Raw genomic sequence first — 17,933 nt, forward strand, 5'->3', positions numbered from 1 at the left:
CATGCCTAGTCAATGACAAGCTTTTCGAGTCGATAGTTTTGGTGGTTTGGAGAACATGGTTTTTTAAGGTTTTAGGTTAAATTCAATATGGCTGCCAAACCATGTGATGTATGATGTCATAAATTTAATATTTCACTGCAAATGGGTCATTGATTATGCCCATGAAATTTCTGATTTTATGATAAGGCTTTCGATTAAAACATGTATCGCTGGTATACCATAAAATTCCACATAAATTCTATGTCATAAACACATTGTGCATGGGTGTCGCTCCTACCCTGAAAGTTTTCGCTTCAATCGGACGTGTGGTTGCTGAGAAAAACGAGGTTTAGCCCGTACGGACGGACAACCCAAAAATATAATGCCTCCGGCCACCTTCGGAGCAGAGTTGAACTTCGAGAACCCGAAGCTGGGCCCCGTGAAGGCCAAAGCATTCACTACAGCACCACCAACCATCATCCCAATAGGTGCTAACATAGCTGTCGAAGCTGATCCTGTAAGTACAGCAGGAGCAATGTGACTACAATTTGTCAGCCGGGAGGATTCCCTGCTTGATGAGCATTCTCTTGTGGCCAAGGCAACACCGACATTGAGAATTACCATACCGATGTCATTGCCTGTAAAATGGAGTTTTGGGGTGGCCCCCTTGAAGATGTTTTTGCCAAGGCGGAATATCCCATCGCCAGACCGCTAATGACTGTGGAATGGTGGGCTGCATCGGCCAGCATTTTCCATTGATTGGATTCATCATGCTTGCTATGCAACAAGGTGGGCTGTGTTCCAAAAGTCTCAGAAATCAGCATGTATAGAAGGGGTCTGGTATATTCAATTGCTTAGCTCCACTTGAAGAGAAAGTCGGAATGACAGTCAGCACGGTGGTAGCAACCTCGCTCTGCACCTTCGGTTTGTTCTATCCTTCCTTGCTGTACGCAGTATAGTACACGAGACCCGCAAAACCCAAGCCATCAATCAAGATATAAGGTATGCAGATTTCAACTGCGGCGGTTTCACTTGCTGCTGTTTGCTGTGCCAGTTCCTTTGGAGCAACAGGGGCACCGACTGAACAGTCGGCGGTCTCGACGGCCATGCTTGCCTTTGCATCCCGCTCAGTGAGGATGTCCTTTTTTGCTGTGTGTGCTGCGGCCCCCTTCTGCCAAACCGCAATCTTATTCGGATCTTTCAACGTTGGAATGACGGGAACAGCATCGTTCACCCTTGTCCGTGCAGTGGCTGGTGGTTCCAGCACCACTTGTGGTAGTGTCTTCTGTGCAAGTTGTTGCTCAATCTCCATACTTTGTCCTGTGCTGCGTACTTGCATCTGTCTCTCTTATAAATTGGTAGTACTTCATAGTTGTTAAAATTGTGGTGAGTGGAGCAAGGTACACACCGAGACGGAGGTATAGCTCACAGGTAACTATGCTAAGGGCATGTTGCACAACGGGGCCTTCTTCATGGTACGCAACTAGTTTTGGCCGGTTTTCGGTTGGGATGGGAAGCTCCAATCAGGCACTATATAGTCCAGCTGAAAACCAAACCCGGACGAGACATTAGAACATTAATTGTGCTACCTCTGTAATATCCTGTCAGCATATTTCATTGCTTGTATGATTCTGTTGTACCTTTTTCCTCCAGGCAATTGACTCAATTCATCAAGTGGGTGTCTACTGCCTTGCTCTCGTTCCTGCCAACACACTGCCCAAATGTCCTCTGGGGGGTGTATATCTGTCAGACACAAGGCAGCGATTTCTTGAAGGCTCGCTGCATCCATGCAATATTCTTATGTGCCCCCACGCTTGTGTGAACAACCTTCCTAAACCTCGGCAGAAACAGCCAGGTATAATTATTTTCCTACCTTCTCACTCAAACTCCTGTAAACGGATCCTTTATCAAACTTCTTGGAATAGTGATGATTGTTGTACACTATTGAAGTTTGAATGGATATATATATACATATATCTATCCATTAAATCTTAAATCGTGAATCCATCCATAAAATGGCCTTAAAATGCCTGTTGTTGTTGTTGTTGTTGTTGTTGTTGTTGTTGTTGTGTATATAATATATATATATATATATATATATATATATATATATATATATATATATATATATATATATATATATATAGATATATATTGCGGATCTGCCGCCAGCCTTCTCCCCTTACCAAGGGGGGATTAGTCCCCTTGTCTCTGACTGACCAGGCGCGACCCGAGACCTATGACGACCCTTTCGGACAGCGCGAAATAGGGTATCAGGACCAAATTCGCTATTACCTAAATACTCGCACTGCCCTGAAGCGAAGAGACAAGTCTCGCACGAACCACGTGTGTTGATACGCCGAGCGGTTGCGTACACGCGATCCGCGCCGTTTAGATGGTAGAACCCGATTCAAGCGGTTCTTATCCGTACCACGCTTAATCAATGGCGAAATCACAAAGACGATCGAATTGGAAGGAAGAACATAATTTATTTACACTATACAATGGTAGAAGAAAAGGGGACACAGAGCAGCCTTATACAGTCTTACTTAATACCCAAGGACACGGGCCCGTCTCACACACACACTCACACGGGGATTGCAGATGGCAGGGCGATGTTCACCAGCGCGTCCAGGGATGGCTTCCGTGCAGCTCTCTCTCCGGTCTCCGGCACGTCCCTTGGAGATGGAAGTAGGTGAAGGCAGGAGCTCTCCGCGTGCCGTCTGAACGGAGCGAGTTATCACGGGGCGAATTGGTAGGGAGCGGACTTTGACGCGGCTGGCGGTTATTCACTTGCGGCTATGGCTGCGCTTACGCGCGTGGGTGAAAAGCGCAATATGCGTTAGCGGCGCGCCTGGCTGTGCCCGCGTACTTCGTACAGTTCAACGCCTCTTCTTCTCTCTCTCTGCGCAATTCCTCAAACAACGCGCGTATTCCCAACAAGTCCTTTGCAACGCTCTCCACTTGCGAGTCCTAATCCTTTCGCCACCGCCGTTCAAGTCCTTCAAGTCCTCCCGCGCTAGTGATGCAAGTAAGTCCTGCTCATAAGTCCTTTAACGCTCGACTTATATAGGCACGCCCCGCGAACCTTCTTGAACTCACCAGACGCGCTTTACCACGCCCTCTCACGCCATGCCACTAGAGCCCTGATTGGCTGGTGGCTCTTACCGTCTCCCCCACACCGCTCACCCCGACCCCGCGTCCCTCCTTTTCAGGCCTACCTCGTGTTACTCGACTAGTGATCAGCCGAATGGGGCGCGGGATCAATTACGCCCATAGAGGTAGAATTGGAGGGTGGACGCAAATGAATGGGGCCTATTCTCCTGTCTTTACACAATGCAGGCACTAAGAGGGGAAATGGCCTATTCTTAAACATACTAAGACATAACTATACTACAAATGGGCCTTTATGTTGCTTGTGTGACTAACTATGGGGGGCAAACCTTTAATGCCTTCAATGTGCCAATCTCAAAACCGCAGCACTGCCCCCCTCCCTTGCCAGACTCGTCCCCGAGTCGAACCCACACAAGTGAGAATGACCGATTTTGAGAAAGGTTCGGGACTACTCTTTAAATTACGTGTGACACTTAGATGTGGTTCCCCTCTAACATTTAATCTAACTCCCTGTATATGACAGTTTTACAACACTAGATATGTCCCACCTACTGCGTTGTGTAACTAACTAACAGACTCACACCCATAGCTAACCGAATTGCGGAATTGTTTCGAAACTACACATAAAGCCGGTGGGTAGCATCTTATTTACAACACTAAACCTTATTATTTACATTTCTATAACCCAGGACCTGTTCATTTTGGGAAAGAAAGTTGGAGGGGAGAAAACACAGCAATGCACCAATGCACCAATACACATTTCACAAAAAGTTCACATTTCAAATGTCATACTTAAATGCCACATTTGCTGCTTGGCTGCATCTTATTGCTTCCTGCTTCATCTTCGGTGTGCAATAAAAAAAAAACTTAAAGGTCTTCTTTCCTGGCACACCAGAATACACCAATCTCATGTGGTCCGACTGCGTGACATCGACGCCACTTAAAACCAGTGGTCCGCAGGTGCAAGGTAAGTTTGCAGCAAATGACTGCTCAGCAAAAAGGCAAGGCCACAGAACGTGTGGTCCATAAGGTGTATTGTGGTGCAGCAAAATGCAGCAGGGGGTGCCGCACATGTGTGGCCAGGTGCAGCTGCACAGTTCAGTGTTCCTGCACACTCCCCTCCAAAATGGGTCCTTGGGTGGGGAGGAAGACAAAGCACAGTTAGCAAAGGAAAGGACGCAAGGGTACACATCAAAACAAGGCAATGAAACATGAGGGGCGCGGGAGAGCGAGCAGAGCAAGCTCGTCCCTAACCGTTCATACCCCCCCCCCCCCCCCCCCCATGTCAGCCTACACTACCCTTGCCCTTCCCTGTATTTACAATTTACCAATCCGCCACTACGTCCTGTCTCCCATATCCCCCTCTAAGGGGGACTTTATTTACAAAGCTAACCCAGGACCTGTGATTGTTCTTTTGGGCTAACCCAGGACCTGTGATTGTTCTTTTGGGGGGGAGAGACAGTCTGCTCTGCATCAATGCACCATGAAAGCACCCAAAACGCACCAACACACCCTCAAGCACCAATCGGTGCACAGTCACCATTGTTCAATAATAAAAATAAACCAACAACCCCTAACCCTGCTGGTGGTCTCTTGCTCTTCGGCTCCCTCTGCTGGCTATTACTATCTTGTTGTTGTCATCTTCTTTGCTGGCGGCCTATTTGCAATAAAAAATGCACCCAACGTGTCCATTTCATTTATTTATGGCCCACAGGGCCGACTAGTGTGGTTCACCTGTGGGGCATCGGTGCCCTGTGGCCAAGGTCCGCCAGCAAGATCTCGGGCCTTCATGGCCGGTTCCAGCAGAGGGGCCATGCCCCAACCCATGGGGTCCATAAGTGGTGCTCAGCCACAGACATGTGGTCCATAATGTGGTGCATCGATGCAGACAGCTGTGGTTGCGAGAGGTTCGGGCGCACAATGGCCGACACGCACGCAGCCCTCGGCGCCCCGTGGCGCACAGGTCCTCATGTGGGAGACAAAGGGGGGAAAAGACAGATGAGCGAGGGGCAAGGTCACAAGGGTACACATCAATAAGGCAATGCAAGGCGAAGTGCGTACGGAGAGCGAAGTGAGAAAGGTCGTCCCTACCGTACGTCACCCCCCCCATGTCAGCCTACACTACCCTTGCCCTTCCCTGTATTTACAATTTACCAATCCGCCACTACGTCCTGTCTCCCATATCCCCCTCTAAGCCGAATTCGTCGTCCAATCCCTCCCAAGAAGGAAGAGATGGAATTGCACACAATGTCTCATCACGTCGAGATCCGTCTCACCCACTCAAATCGTTCACAAAACCTGGTGTGGAGTTCCGTCTCCTTGGTGAGTGGATGTAGATGGTGCGAAGAGATTTCTCATCCTAACTATCCTCTAATAACATTAACTTGGTTACACTACCCGGGGTCTTGCCCTGCCAATTCAATTGGCATCTTTAAACTATGTGGTTCTAAAAACCAATTCCTATTGACCCACCCTGTGGTGCCCTCTGAATTTGTGTCTCACTCCCCAATTTTTCTTACTGTGCCTTTGCACAATTACAGGGCTGGGTCGTCTGGCTCCACTAGCAGGTCCAACTACCTGCGCACCTCCGCCACTGAAGTCGCCACCCGAGCTTACCTTGCTCCTTGCGACTACCCTAAATCGGGGAAGGCCCCTCCTGGCTCTCTCACCCCTCTGATGCCCTCCTTGGCATTGGGCTACCCGGGTCCTTCCCTTGGATCCTCGGGCCCCACTGAACAACTCACGACTACTCTGACTGGCTCCCAGAGCCTACCTGCGGCCTCACTGGCCGACAAACTACCAGTGACGGAGTGCTCCAATAACCATACGCACCAATTAAGCCACACGCCCAGCCATGTCACTGACTCATGCACCCAAGCAAAGCACTACTTGCCACCTCCCGCACCACAGGTGTCAATATCCAAACAATTTACCGAAGCCCTCTACCTGACTTTAAACTACCCACCCCGGGTATTCATGAAGGGGTCCATCTCCCCCCATTCACTCCTTCGCACCATGCATTCCACACCTATCTCCCACCAAGCATTCCACACCAAATATTCTCACACACACCAAGTTCTCTTGCACACCTCTGTGCTTACACACCTGTTCCCCACTTGCACACCATGCAAGTCAATTCACACCAACACAACTCCATATGTCCTCAAGACACTACTCATACACCACCTCTGGTTATCCCCAACCAATTCCTCATTTGCGCCTCAATCTCAAGCTCATCCACACACAGTGATTCTCATTCACACAGCATCATCTAACTTGCTGCTTTTCCCCTAATACTCGTGCTTTCCTGTCTTCCCTTACACTAAGCACTCCCTCGTCATTATCATCCTTCTAATCTCTCTACGTCTACGTCCTCTCTACCTGTACCATGTCGCTACTTAAATCTTGTGTCTCCGACTGTCATTTCTAAATCCCTAACAATATCCTAGCCCGCCCTCGGCTAGTTTACACTGCCACCCCATAATCTATTGCTCATGTGCCCCAAATGAATGGTAGAGCTACCATTCGCCAACACTGTGGCTAACTGTCCACTCCACTCGAGCCTCTCGATGCGGAAATACATTGTCGTCACAGCTCGGCTTCGCAAAGCCGAGCAATGCATGCGGTGGTTGGTCTCCTGTTGGTTGGGTCCGTCCGGCATTTTCGATTCAAGGGAGGAGGTTTTGTTGGGCCAAGGTTCCAGGCGCCATCCCTGCGCGGAGCCTTTCGGTCCCCGGCACGATGGCCCCAGCCGCCCACGGTCGGAGCACCGCGGCCGCCATGGGGAAAAGCTCCGACCTCTCCTATCCCCCTTAGAACCGTGCCGATCGCCTTTCCCGCCAAGGCGCGGCACCGACCATACAGGGCAGGGCCCGGCACGAATCGTGCATGCTGCTCCTTGTGAGACCGCCGCGGCAACGATCCCCGCCGGTCCCCGCAGCACACAACGCACTCCGTGCACCGAGGGCTCGCGTCGGCTATCCGTCGCACTACGCGCTAACCCTAACCCCCCGGTCTGGGTCGATGCTTGAGCCGCATTCTCACACCCACACGCGACCCGCTCCTTACTCGCACACCGAGGCGCTCCAGCGCTCCCATACACTCCCTGCATTCGGTTACTGCACGCTCTCGTGCATTCTCTTTTCTTACACACTCAGGTGCACACCACTCAGGTGCACTCACGCCGTTCGCACACTCAATCACCACACACCCTCACACACATCCTGGCGCACTCATACTACTCGCGCACTCCGTTACACACTTGGCCTTCGCGCACACTCTCTTGTTACACCCTCAGTAACAACGAAGGGTGTGCACTCTCCCGGTACACACCCAATCACGCTCTGTGGTGTGCACTCCTGAACACTCTCTACCACACGCTCCGGTGTGCATTCCCGCACACTCTTCGGCCATCTCACACTCTGTTTCACACTCCTCTTCAACACACGCTTCCCACATACACTCCGTTATACACTCGCGCTTCGGTGCCGTTCGCACACGCGCGCCAAGCCGTGCCATTCACCCTCACACATCGCACCATGGACCTTCCACGAGCGCCCGGGTTACGTCGCGATCCCAAGCGCGTGAAAAATCTTTTTGCGCCAAACATTTTCGCACCATACACCCTCCTCCTCACCTTCGGGGTCTTCTTCTCCGGCTTTCCCACCAACACCTGTAAACTCTCATTGGGGTTAGGCAGCACGACATCATGATGTGAACACAAACTTTGGGTCCATTCCATTTCCTTCTCTGGCGATTCAATTTCTAACTCTGCCGTCTCTTCAACCCCAATTTCAATTCTAATTTCTTTTTCCTTATCTAGCTCAACGACCGCCGGCGCGCTTAAAAGGGCGGGTCCGTCATGCTGGACGAAGACGTACTCCGCCGTGCGAAGCTCCGGGGCGACGTGGGAGGACGGGCAACCGTGGTGTGCCGTCGGCACCGGAGCGAACCTCCGGGCGGTCTCCTGCAGGGTGGGGCGCTGTTGCGCCGCGGACCAAGGAGCCGTGGAGTCGGGGATAAATTCGCCCGGTACCCACAGTGGTTGCCCGAAGACCACCTCCGCCGAGGACGCGCGCAGGTCATCCTTGGGCGCCGTCCTGAGGCCCAGCAGGACCCAGGGGAGCCTGTCGGCCCAGCTGCCGTCGCGGAGGCTGGCCCGGAGCGCGGCCTTCATCGAGCGATGAAAGCGCTCGCACAGACCGTTGGCCTGGGGGTGGTAGGCCGTGGTGCGGTGCAGTTTGATGCCGAGCCCTTGCGCCCCAGAGCTCCGAGGTGAACTGGGGGCCACAGTCGGACGAGATGTCCGAGGGGGTGCCGATTCGGGCAATCCAAGTGGCGATGAAGGCTTGCGCCACATCCGCCGCAGACGTCGCCGCCAATGGCACGGCCTCCGGCCACCGTGTGGTGCGGTCCACCATGGTGAGGAGGTGGGTGAACCCCCGCGAAGGAGGCAGACGTCCCACCAAGTCGACGTGGACGTGGTCGAACCGACGCTCGGGCACAGTAAACGGGGCCAACGGGGCCTGGGTGTGGCGGTGGACCTTTGCGCGCTGGCACGCGATGCACGTCCTGGCCCAGTCACGGACGTCCTTCCTGAGGCCATGCCAGACGAACTTCGCCACGACGAGCTTCTGGGAGGCCTTCGTGCCCGTGTGGGACAGGCCGTGGATGGCGTCAAAAACCGGGCGCTGCCAGCCAGCGGGCACGATGGGGCGATGCCGGCCGAGGGAGACGTCGCACAGGAGGGCCGCGCCCGCGACGTTGAATGGCACCTCGGTGACGCGGAGGCCCATGACGGCGGTCCGCGATGCCTGGACGCCGGGGTCGGCGGTCTGGTCCTCCGCCATCCGGGCATAGTCGATCCCGAGGTGGACCGGGTGCGCAACGGACCGGGAAAGACAATCCGCCACCGGGTTGTCTTTACCCGCGACGTGACGGATGTCCGTCGTGTACTCGGACACGGCAGAGAGGTGACGCTGCTGCCGTGCCGACCATGGCTCGGCGACCTTGGCCATCGCGAACACAAGGGGCTTGTGGTCGACGAAAGCCGTGAACGGGCGGCCTTCGAGCAGATGGCGGAAGTGTCGGACCGCCAGGTGGAGCCCGAGCAGCTCGCGATCGAAGGTGCTATGGCGGCGTTCGTGCGGGCGAAGCTGCCGGCTAAAAAACGCCAGCGGCTGCCAAGCACCATGCACCCACTGCTCGTGCACCGCGCCCACCGCGTAGTCCGACTCGTCGGTGGTGAGGGCGATCAGTGCATTGGGCGCCGGGTGCGCCAGCATGGTGGCGTTGGCCAGGGCCAGCTTTGCGCCCGTAAACGCCGCGGCCATCGGCTCCGACCAGGCGATGTCACCTTTGCCCGGCTTGCCCCGGAGGGCCTCGTGCAGGGGGCGGAGGAGCTGGGCGACGTGGGGCACGAAGCGGTGGTAAAAATTTACCATGCCCAGGAACTCCTGGAGCCCCTTGATCGTGCGGGGGCGCGGGAAATCCCTGACCCCTCCACCTTGGCCGGTAAAGGGACGGCCCTGTGCCTGGTGATGTGGTGCCCCAATAAGCTGATGGCGGCGACGCCGAAACGGCACTTTGCGGGGTTGATGATCAGGCCATGCTGGCCCAGGCATTCGAAAAGCGTGTGGAGGTGGAGCAGGTGCTCCTCCCGGGACGCACTCGCGACTAGGATGTCGTCCAGGTAGACATAGATGAAAGGTAAGTCGCGCAAGATGCTGTCCATGAGCCGTTGGAACGCCTGGGCCGCATTCTTCAACCCAAAAGGCATTCGCAGGAACTCAAAGAGGCCGAAAGGGGTGATGACGGCCGTCTTTGGGACATCGTCCGGTTGGACGGGGACCTGGTGGTAGCCCCGGATGAGGTCCACCTTGGAGAACACGGTCGTGTTTGCCAACCGGGCGGAAAAGTCCTGGATATGCGGGACCGGGTAGCGGTCGGGGGTGGTGGCATCATTGAGCCGGCGGTAGTCACCGCACGGCCGCCATCCTCCGCCGGGCTTCGGCACAATGTGCAGAGGAGAAGCCCAAGCGCTGCACAATCCCCAGCCGCTCCAGCGTGGCGAACTCCGCTTTCGCCACGGCGAGCTTCGTGGGGTCGAGTCGGCGTGCCCGGGCGTAGACCGGCGGCCCAACTGTGGGGATATGGTGCTCCACCCCGTGTTTGACGGCCACCGCTGAGAAGGTGGGCCGCGTGAGGGCCGGGAAACTGGCGAGGAGGCGGATAACTCGTCCGCTGCCGGAAGCGCGCAGACTAACCTCGCCAGGACGGAACCTTTCAGCAAGCCGCTTGGCAAGCTGCTCAACGAGCCGCTCAGCGAACAAGCGAGCGAGCTGAAGGTTTCGGCCTGGACAAGACGTCTGCGCTTAACGACGATCAACAGCCCATGCGCACATCGGAAGTCCGCGCCGAGCAGGGCCATTGGCACGCTGGCGGTGACGAACGACCATTGAAAGCACTGCCCTCCGAACCGCAGTGAGAGGCAACGCTTCCCGAATGTGCGGATGGGTGTACCGTTGGCGGCAAACAAAGCGGGGCCCCGGCCCGCAGCTTGCTTGTCGGACACGGAGGCAGGGAGGGCGCTTACCTGCGCTCCCGTGTCGCAAAGAAAACGGCGCCCGGACAAGGTGTCCGTGATGAACAGGAGGCTGCCGGAATGGCCGACGCTCAGGGCCGCAAGTGAGCGCCGGCACGGTCGTTTCCCGACCCGTCAAAATAACACGGCGGGCGGCACCTTTTAGCCTTGCGGCCGAACCTGGCATGGTAGTAGCACCAGGTTTGCGGCGGTGGCGGCCGCGGCGGCCGTGCCGGCGGCGGTGGTGGTGGCGGCAGCGGTAGTGGGTGGGGCGCAGCAGCGGCCACGAGGGAAGCCGGGGGGCGCTGTAGCCTCTGCACCGGGATCCACTACGGCAGCACCGTAAACCGACCGCGTGTCGCAGGCCGCGAAAAACTTGTCGGCCTCTCCGGCCAGGGCGCGGGGTTCCGTGATGTTGGAACCGGCCAGCGCGAGGCGCACCTGTATCGGTAGCTGGCGGAGGAAAAGTGCACGGAACAAGAAATCCGGGCGCTGGTCTCCAAGCAGAGACAGCATGAAATCCATCCGGACGGATGGTCGTGTGTCGCCGAGGGCGGGAAGGTCCAGGAGGCGGTCGGCACGTTCGATCTCTGTGAGCCCGAACTTGGCGAGGAGGAGACGTTTGAGCGCCTCGTACTTGTGGTCGCCCGGCGGGTGCCGAAGGATGGACACGACGCGGGCGGCCGTGCCGGGCCCGAGGGCGGCGACCACGTGGTAGTACCGGGTCTCGTCCGCCGTGATGCTTTGGAATTGAGTTGGAATTGAGCTTCGGCTTACACAAACCAAACGTCGGCTTGCGCTTCCCAAAACTCCGGGAGTTTGATTGCGACGGCGTTGGTAGCCATGGCGCGTTCGGGGGTCAGCAACGGCTGAACCAATCGGGGTCACCAGTGTGGTGCTGTGCACACACGACTCGATTGCCAGAGAGGTAGGCCACAACGCGTTGATACAACAAGTCTTTATTCAGAGGTCGCACTTCAGCACTGGGCGGGCTCGACCTTCGAGCCCGCATATATCTCCCGAGGCCACGCCTTGCCCCCGGGCGTGGCCGATCGGCCGAAAGGTGGGGCATGCATTTCAGTTCCCCGCCTGGACGCTCGTGCCACCCACTGGTGCGCGGAATTATTGTCCCTTGTGCCCGCCCCAATATATATATATATTTATTTATTTATTTATATGTCATACGAGTAATACGTCACTATATTATTATATGTTGTGATTGCTATATACCTGATAAGTCATACGTCGGTAAATACGGAAATGGTGTCCATTGTTAGAGTTTCGCATCGCCGTTCCCTCCTATGAAGTTGAACTTCACAGAAAATACCAAATAGGCTCCGGGCCAGGTATGGTCCATCTGCACCCCCCCCCACAACTCTCCGACCCTGGGTTTTTCTGAACCATTGGGGTGTCCTGGGGTGGAAATCAACTGGTAACAGTAAATAAACTTGGACTCACTACCCATTTGGTACCTATATTGGATGGTACCCTCAAAACAGCATATTTTTAAATCCGCGTTGCGCCATATTCGACACACGTGTTCTTTTGGTATTTGTGCCTGCTAATATTAACTCAGAATAAAAAGTTATATACCAAAAGAAAGCTGTTCATCTACTGATCATCATAGAATATTGACACATTACTTATAATGGTACCTTAATGGTCATAACTAGTGCTGAATAGCAGTACCCCACTTTAACGTAACATAATTCGGTATCGACCGTACTATTTCATCTTACACACATAATATGAACACATTACACCTGATATGCTTACATATATATTTTATTGGCTTTCTCCTGTATATCAGCTTTAATTTGATACCAGATACATCCCCATAGCTTCAATTCTCTTTTTTATACAGCGTGTCAAAGATACTACCTGTTTCGCGGGAACCATGAATCATATAATCTCGGTAACAGTCTTTGTCTATATTCAAAAGAACTGCCTATTACACTTATAAATGTCATTCATAATCGAATATCATAATCATACTGCCATCTTATTAACATATTAAACAAGAAAAACTTGTTTATTAATCAGTTTCGTTGAGGTATTCCGCCAAGAGAAGCCTCTCCAAGCATTCCAGCATAAGTTTATGACAGTGTAACGCTCTGTCATAATTCTTTCCCGACATCACACCTGTGATAGATCCACTACCGATCAATCCTGCTTCCAGGAGGATATCTGACAGACCAGACCCAGCCATCTTCTTACCCATCATTTTCATGTAAGCACAAACAAGGTGGAAGGTGCCTATTAGAATGATGTGACTTTCGTACTTGTCGGGGGAGTTCCATACTAGGGGGAATGCCTTCATGCATACCCCCAAATCGAATGTGGTAATGACATAAGGCTGGCCAACTTCTCTGGTGGCCTCTTCAGCAGCACGCAAGCATTCCTGGACAGTTTTGTACTCGGTAATTGGTTGATTGATGACGGGATAGTAGTCTGTCGTTGTGAGCTTCTTTGGTATTTCACCTGTCTCTGAGATGAAACCGGTCCAACCAGGAACTTGTTGTTGTGTTTCTGCCTTGAGACGGATCATGATCCATAGAGTCTGGAGTTTGGTCGATGTTCCTCTTTCTCCTACAGATCCTGGATATTGAAGCTGTTTTACTTGAAGTTTCGGGCTTTGTCTTTTGGTCACATAGCAGTCAGGTAATATGGTTGCTTCCGTCAACTGCAGAGAACGCCGTTTGGTCCTAACTTGAGTTGGCCTTGCTGGACCAGATGCGGCATGATCATCACTGACTTCTTGCATCATGATCCCGTGTGCTGTATGAACAGAACCTTTTCCTGTCAGATCATTCACCAATGAGTCGAAATTGTCAAACTCCGAGTGGAAGACAGACGGCTCTCGTGGTGACCTGATGATTTGGTTGGAGAGTTGTGTCGATGACTTCATCACTGATTCGGCCAGTGCAGTCTCCAATTCAAGTGAAAATGAATAACTCTCACAGTGTCCCATTCTATTAAGAAGGGTTATGAGCTTTTCACTTCTGTATAGATGTCTCAGGGACGTGCACATGATGATGTGTTTTGGAAGCTTCCAAGAGCCTTTGGTGGCAGCGCGACAGATATCTTGGCCGATTGATTGAACTAATCGCTGGCTTCGTTGTGACCTTGCTGATGTTGTTCCAGTTATGATGTAGCATAGCAGCTTCTTGAGTGAATCTGGTATAACATCGTCCATTTGTTGGAGATCAGAAGGACTTGGTGGCCATTTCAGTTCTGGGGCATTCGAGAAATCATCCAGAATTGACAGTCGTAAATGGCTACCTGCACTCTCAATCATATCTCTTGATCCCAATTTGAAGGCTTGTTTCACTGCTGTCTGGACGTCAATTGCAGTGCTGAATATTATGTAGGACTTTCCCAGATCACAGAATGATAGTCTCTCCCTGAAAGGCTCGTGGTTTTCAAGCTTCAGTTTTAGTTTGCTGGCTCGGTAGTCAGGATTCGCATATTTGCTGGTTTGCAGGTTAATGACATACATTTGCCTCAGGTCGGATAGTTTCATTATCTTCTTGGCCATTAACACATCCCTTTCAATGGCATCACATACCACATCGAATGCCTGTCTGTGGGCTTCTTCTAATTCTCCTTGATGGTGCTGTGCCTCTTCGTCAGTACTGCGCCATTTCTCTGGCTTTTGCATATATTTCATACGGCAAGTTTTGTGGAACTTTGCCTCAGAGGCAAAAAGATCATGGCCTCGGATCCTCATTAAGAGCGTTTCATCTTGCTTCATTTCAGCCATCTCCAGTACCGGCTTCCAGCCTTCATACTCGAACTGGCTCATCCCCTGGGTAGTCCAACTGCCATGCACTTTCACTTTTTTACGACTTTCCGAAGAACAGAAGATACAGTCTGGCTTAAATATGATCTTGTCACCAGAACTAGTACGGGCCATCCGCTGAGTTGTGGCACCAGTTGTTTCAGATGTACCTGCAGTAGGAGGGTTCAGTCTGTCTAAGTTCATCGTGAAACGCTTGTAACACTCCCAGTGGAAACCATGGTGTTCGGCCAGAGATTCAGGGACCAAATCACATGTGTCCTTCATCATATGCGGAGACTGTGGGGGTTGTGCAAGGCGTCTTTCTTTGACCTCCTGCAGCTTGGCCAATTTCTTCTCAGAATTTTTGAGTCCAGATAACAAGTGCAACTCTCCATAGCTCAGTCCCTTTACATGAGTTATGCACACAATGGGTGGTTGTTCACTCTCACGTGTACGTTTCGCTCGCGCCGGATGTTCCATATTAGCGTTGTTACTTCACCTGCAAAACACATCAAAATATTGGTAAGTACCAAGCTGAATAATTATTATAAATTGCATCTTAATTATAAAAAATATCTTATATTGCATACTTAACTATGTAAAAAAAGGTGTTTAACTTAACTAATTGACTCGTTCTGTCGCTGTAAGAGACACTTAAATAACATAATTGTACAATCTGATGATCTCAATTTACGCAGGATACAAACATGGAAGGATCTGCATGCCATTTTCGTCAAAATTCCTGCAATAAACTACAGTGATACATCAATACAACAATATATTAAGTAACACATATTAACAATACATAGATTTTGTCATGTGTCCAACATATATGTACATGATATACGTGGCAGCATTTGTAAATTGACAAATGCAGCATCGCCTACAATATCACCCCATACCGGTAGTATCTTTGACACGCTGTATAAAAAAGAGAATTGAAGCTATGGGGATGTATCTGGTATCAAATTAAAGCTGATATACAGGAGAAAGCCAATAAAATATATATGTAAGCATATCAGGTGTAATGTGTTCATATTATGTGTGTAAGATGAAATAGTACGGTCGATACCGAATTATGTTACGTTAAAGTGGGGTACTGCTATTCAGCACTAGTTATGACCATTAAGGTACCATTATAAGTAATGTGTCAATATTCTATGATGATCAGTAGATGAACAGCTTTCTTTTGGTATATAACTTTTTATTCTGAGTTAATATTAGCAGGCACAAATACCAAAAGAACACGTGTGTCGAATATGGCGCAACGCGGATTTAAAAATATGCTGTTTTGAGGGTACCATCCAATATAGGTACCAAATGGGTAGTGAGTCCAAGTTTATTTACTGTTACCAGTTGATTTCCACCCCAGGACACCCCAATGGTTCAGAAAAACCCAGGGTCGGAGAGTTGTGGGGGGGGGTGCAGATGGACCATACCTGGCCCGGAGCCTAAAAGTGCCATCTTTACATTGCATGGAGTAAACACACAATTCTGCTGCACACAAAACCTGATGATGTCTGTTGATTGGGGTGAAGTTTGTTACCACATGGATATGAGACCAACAAGGAACTTTTGTGCAGAAGGGGGTCGTTAGAATTAATAATTAATTCCACCGGTCTCTTTTTAGCGAACATCACCAGTTTAACCTTCCTTGTGGACTTGCCATTAAAGCCATGTTGGAATGGTTTCTCACTGAAATGGTGCTAAATCTGCAATAACCAGTCACCACACCAAACGTTTTCTTGCAGAATAACATATTATTATGAGGAAGCACAGAACGACGAAAATGGAGAATCCTGAGCCTAAAGATAGACAGACATGAAAACGGGCAGAAAAATAAATAAAGTATGCTCGTGATCCAATAAGTTATGGTATCCACCAAGTAAGTAAATGAGCAGAAAACCTAATCGGGCAGTGAATAGCTCTGGTTTACACTGGAGAAACATCACCATGTTTCATCCCCAAAACGGCCAACATCGCCCCCAAAATGCCGAAGATCACCCTCAAAATGCACATATTGACATCAATTTTTCAAACTTTTCTGAGCATGCCCCTGCACCCCACCTAGAAAGGAGTCGTTTTCCTTTTTTTTTTTTTTAATCGCGCAGTTTCACCCATGTATATATATGTATGTGTATATATATATGTATATACATGTATATATATATATATATATATATATATATATATATATATATATATATATATACAGTATATGTATATATGTATATATGTATATATATATATGTATATATATACAGTATATATACAGTATATATATATATACAGGATATATATATATATATACATATATATATATATATATATATATATATATATGTATATATATATATATATATATATATATATATATATATATATATATATATGTGTATGTATATATATACAGTATATATATATATATATATATATATATATATATATATATATATATATATATATATATATATATATATATATATATGTGTGTATATATTAGGGTGGTCCTCAAATGTACACCAAAAAATAAAATTGGACTTTTTTCAGGTGCTTGTTGCTAAAATTGTTCCTTATTGTGAAAAAATGAAATGTTCCAAAGATGGTTTCTATACGACTTTATTTACTACTGTCACACATGGGTTGAAAATTACAATGTTACAGTATCGACACACAAAAAACCGATGGTAAAAGTTCACCATGCCCAGGAACTCCTGCAGCCCCCTGATCGTGCGGAGGCGCGGAAACCCCTTCACCGCCTCCACCTTGGCCGGCAGGGGGACGGCTCCGTGCCTGGTGATGCGGTGCTCCAGAAAATCGAGTTCGGCGACGCCGAACCGGCACTTTGCGGGGTTCACAATCAGGCCATGCTGGCCCAGGCGTTCAAAGAGCGTGCGGAGGTGGTGTGGGTGCTCTTCGCGGGACGCGCTGGCGACGAGGATATCGTCCAGGTAGACGTATACAAAATCCAAGTCGCGCAGGACGCTGTCCATCAGCCGCTGGAACGCCTGAGCCGCATTCTTCAGACCGAAGGGCATCCGCAGGAATTCGAAGAGTCCGAACGGCGTGATGACCGCCGTCTTCGGGACGTCCTCCGGCCTGACGGGGACCTGATGGTAACCGCGTATGAGGTCCACCTTCGAGAAGAAGGACATGCCCGCCAAACGGGCGGAAAAGTCCTGAATGTGGGGGACGGGGTAGCGGTCGGGGGTGGTGGCGTCATTGAGACGGCGATAGTCCCCGCATGGTCGCCATCCCCCGCCGGGCTTCGGCACGATGTGCAGCGGCGACGCCCAAGCACTCTCCGAGCGCCGAACGATGCCGAGTCGCTCCAGGGTAGCGAACTCCGCTTTTGCTACCGCCAGCTTCGTCGGCTCGAGGCGGCGTGCCCGTGCGTAGACCGGTGGCCCAACGGTGGGGATGTGATGGGCCACCCCATGCTTGACAGCCCCCGCCGAGAAGGTGGGCCGCATAAGG

The 17,933-nt window shown here is 50.9% G+C and overlaps 1 protein-coding gene across 1 annotated transcript in view; it reads left to right on the top strand.

Annotated features, from left to right (window-relative positions):
* Positions 1 to 17,933, top strand: part of LOC137430925 (disco-interacting protein 2 homolog C) — a gene marked incomplete in the record, with an annotated part of 587,612 nt that overhangs the window by 393,003 nt on the left and 176,676 nt on the right. Inside the window, 1 exon segment of the mRNA XM_078782629.1 lies at positions 1,633 to 1,834. Coding sequence (XP_078638755.1) covers positions 1,633 to 1,834 — 202 coding nt within the window.

This window comes from Myxine glutinosa, chromosome 7 (assembly GCF_964187855.1).
Source record: "Myxine glutinosa chromosome 7, kmMyxGlut1.1, whole genome shotgun sequence".
Classification (NCBI taxonomy): domain Eukaryota; kingdom Metazoa; phylum Chordata; class Myxini; order Myxiniformes; family Myxinidae; genus Myxine; species Myxine glutinosa.